At 61.3% G+C, this 4004-nt stretch overlaps 1 protein-coding gene across 1 annotated transcript in view; it reads left to right on the top strand.

The window, feature by feature from the left end:
- Positions 1 to 3846, top strand: part of SLC34A1 (solute carrier family 34 member 1) — a 9681-nt gene extending 5835 nt beyond the window's left edge. Inside the window, exon 14 of the mRNA XM_009649594.2 lies at positions 3799 to 3846. Within this exon, the coding sequence (XP_009647889.2) occupies positions 3799 to 3846 (48 nt within the window). The remainder of the gene's footprint in view (positions 1 to 3798) is intronic.
- The last annotated feature ends 158 nt before the right edge of the window (positions 3847 to 4004 follow it).

A 4004-nucleotide genomic window follows, 5' to 3' on the forward strand; every position in this document is an offset into this window, starting at 1 on the left:
ACCGGGACTTCCGTGCCGCCTTCCGCCGGCTCCTCGCTGTCCCCCGCAGGTGGTGCTGGCACCGCACCTAGGCCCCACCAGGACACCAGGGACACAGGCCCCAGCCCCACTGTTGGGCTGGCAGCGCCCGACCCCACCACAGACCCTGGACTGCCACACCGGTGCACATCTCGAGGTACTTTTGGAAATGTGGGGTTGAATAAAGACCAAAGCCTGCACCTGGGGCTGGCATCTGCATCTTGTCAGCACCCATCACCAGCACCCGTCATCACCCAGGTCACCCCACCCACGCCCCTTGCAGTGTGGGTGACCCCACTGGTGGTGACAACTCGCCGTGGCAGCTCTGATGAATGCCAGCCCTCCCTGCTGCCAGGCGAACACCAGCTTCTCTGTACACCCTTAGTCCCCAGCACCCTTTTGCACAGGGGACGGGCCCCACGGCTGCTGGGGGTGGGGGGATGAAAGCCGCCATGTGGCAGTGTCACTGGCTGTGCTGCTGCTGCAGCCCAGTCCGAGCGCTGTGCCTCTCTGCCAGGGCTGTCCCCTCAGCACGTGAGGCATCTGTTGGAGGCACGTATGTACCCCACAGCGGGGTATGAGGGGGTGAGACACGCCATATCCTGCTTGGGGGCTTCACTGGGATATTGCTGCAGGAGGGAACGGAGGAATGACATCCCAGTGCCAGAAAGGCCATCCTCCCTTGGGAGAGCATGGGAGATGGGACTGTGTGGGAACAGGCTCCAGCACAGCCTGAGGTGCAAGGAGCCACGAGGGCAACCATGGAGTGAAAACTTGGGGGCAACCACAACCCCCTAGGGGCAGCAGCCGCCCCGTGCCCGCCCTGCCCAGCTCCCTGCCCTGCTCTGCGCAGACACCCGGGGGTCAAGAGCCGCTCCACTTCTCCAGCTTTGCTGCTTAAAATAGAAAATCTCAAAACATTGGACTTTCACTTGGCTAAAAACAGCTGCTGGCGCCTGGGAGCTGGAGCCCAAGGAACACCGGCCCCCATCAGCCCCCACCAGCCCCCGCCAGCCCCTGCTGGGGTGGGTACAGCTCAGTCGCAGGGCCCAGAGGGGTTGAAAAGGATGGGGGTACTTGCAGCGGTGAGGACCGCCGGGACATTCCCTGCACATGGAGGCTGGTGGCATGAGCTTTGAGACTAGCAGAGGCTCCCAGTGGGGATTGTGTCAGGATGAGGGACTGGCATTGACCCCCGGAGGCAGCTGGCCCCAGTGGCACTGTCTGCGGAAGGGGCTGCCCTATCACTGCTGCCTGGCTTCCCCTCCCGCGGCTGCCTTTCGCCTTTTCACAGTTAAACAGCATTTTGCTTCTAAAAATACACAGGGAGATGAGGGTGCCTGATGGGAACTCAACCAGGCCAGCTCGGTCAGGGAGAGGAGTTCTCCCTGAGGGGCACCAGCTATGTGGGCAGCACCCCGGGGCCCTGCGGTGCCCTGGCGTGTGCACCCTGCCCTCACCCTTGCCCAGCACCGCTGGGGCAGACCAGGGGACCAGGCACTGTCCCTCCTCCTGGGCATGGGTGTGCAGCTCCAGGATGCTCGCAGGGCAGGAGGGGCTGGGGACCAGTCGGACTGGTGGCATGGAGGGACCCCCCTGCTTGGGCAAGGAGACACCAGCACATCCAGCCTGTGCTGCCATCAGGCAACATCCAAGCCACCAAAGGGAGTTTCAGGCTGATGTCCAAAATATCAAATCCCAAGGGCTGGACGGGCTCTGGGAGCGCCTGGACCCCCCTTTGCCCCAGGCACTACCAGGGTGCTGGGGCGCTCTGAGGGGAGCTCCCCCGCTGAGCTCCCCCATTGGCATCCAGCATAACCTCCTGCCTGCAGCAGAGAGGTCTGGCAGGTCGCTCTGTCTCCCCACAGCGGCCCTTTCCATTCCAAGTTTGTACAAAGTCTGTTTTATCCAAGGGTACAGCATGACCCTTATTCCTGCCCCTCTCACAAGCCGACGTGACCCCCGTGCTGCTGGGGAAGCAGCTCCCCTCGAAGTGCTGATTACTCCTGCCCAACTGCAGGACCTGTGCTCATCCGCCTGGAGTTGCATCCTGCATTTTCTGGTTGTTTCTTCAACTTCTCAAGATTATTTTGAATCACTTCCCCGATAGGCTGGGGTTTGGAGCCCTCTCCCTCTCCACATCACCTCTGCAGAGCTAAAAAGCAGAGCGCTGGTTCCACTGGCCCAGGGGCTGCCACCAGCTCTGTTGGGGATACCAGGACTCCTCTGGACACTCGTGCTGCTCCAGCAGTGCCCCGCAGCTGATGACTCTTACCAGTGGTGGGAACGGTGCTGCAAAATGCCAGCTGGGAGGAAACCCGAATGTAGTAACCTATGAGTTATGCATGCAAATGCATGGAAACAAAGTCATCGCATTTGAAGCTCAAAATAAGTGCGTGCCACCTTTAAAAGGAAAGCAGCTCTAAAAGAAGAAAGCCGGCAGTGTGAGCTCATCGCTCGTGGTAGAGTGACACAGGAGATCACTTCCGAGGTATGGCAGGGCAAAGCATCCTCCTCGTTATCACTGTGGGTTCATAACCAGACGATGTGACACCTGATCTCCGGCGGATGCCAAAGGGCACTGCAGACCACAGTCAGTACCAATTGTACAGGCAATGAGGGCTTGGAATAATTATTGTTATTACCACCTTCACTACAGCCTGAGGACATAAACTTCTTCCCTCCTGCTCACTAGCACAGCCCTGCCGAGCAGGACTTGGGGGCCCAGCCTGGTCCCCACCACTAGGTCACCACTGACAGGGTCTGGTGGAGGCACCTGCCCATCACCACACACTCCTCCATGCCCCGGCCACCACCAACCTCGCAGCCAGGGCAGCCCCACTGCCACCTCCATGCAAGGTGGGAGGGAGGCATCACCTGCAGGATGGAGCAAGAGATGGGACCCATCGGAAGGCAGAGGTGATGCCCACACCTGAAAGCCAGAAGGGGCAGAAAGTGGGGCAGGCACAACTCGCTAACGGGTAAGAGGGTTAATGGGTGGTTTTACAGACAGGAGAAGCAGGGTGCCAGGCGGGTCATCTGCAGGGCTGAGAGATCACCACGACATGCTCGAGGAGGGCAGAGCTCTGCAAAGAAATCCATGACCTATTTGCTGGGGAGCAGGTGGGGAGAGGCTCCCACGCCACCCCTTGCCTTCAGACAGGGTAAGGCTGCAGCTGACTGGAGTAAATAAAACAGCAAATGGATGGAGGGACAAAGCCTGCAGGAGCAGCCACGGAGGTCAGCCCCAGCAGGGCGAGGCTGGCAGCACCGCACCCCCCAACGCATCAGGGGATGAGGAAACCCCAAACCCCCACCACAGCCACGATCGGTGCAGCGCTGGAGCTTGCGTCACCCGCGACACCGGGATTGACCAACGCCGGGACACAAAGACTTTACTGAGGCGATGGCAAACCCAGGGCCAGGCTGCAGAGAGAGGGCGGCTCCCCTGAGCACGTAACCGCTTTTAAGAGGAGCGCAGGCCACCTCAGGGAGGGCCGTGGGTCCCCACCGGCGGCGCGGCCGGTACGGAAAGGCGCCGTACGCGCGCGCTCCGTATGGAGCTTCACCCCCAGCACTCCCTTAATAAAGAGCCCCACGGCCCCACCCCCTACGAAACTCCCCTATCAGAACCCAGAAAGCAGCGGAGTGGCATCTCTCCACCCAATCAGATGCCGCAAAAGGCGGATCCCGATATGAGGTGGACGCCGTTAACTCTCGCCCAACCCGTTCCCGGAGTGGAGGCTGCGCTCTCTGAGTGACATCTCTCTGTCCAATCAGCACTCGCTCTCTCTTCCCGGCAGGGCTTCTCCAATGGCCGCCGAATGACGCGCGCTTCTCTCTTCCCGCCCCGCCTTCCCACACCCCCGCCCTCCGCGGAGCCAACGGGAGGGCAGCGGCGCGGTGGAGGGGGCGAGGCTTCCTGGGGGGCTGGGCCAATGGGAGCGCGGCGCGGGAGGAGCGTGGGCAGGCATTGGCGGGCTGGG

Source organism: Egretta garzetta, unplaced genomic scaffold (genome assembly GCF_000687185.1).
Source record: "Egretta garzetta isolate BGI_Z169 unplaced genomic scaffold, ASM68718v1 scaffold382, whole genome shotgun sequence".
Classification (NCBI taxonomy): Eukaryota; Metazoa; Chordata; class Aves; order Pelecaniformes; family Ardeidae; genus Egretta; species Egretta garzetta.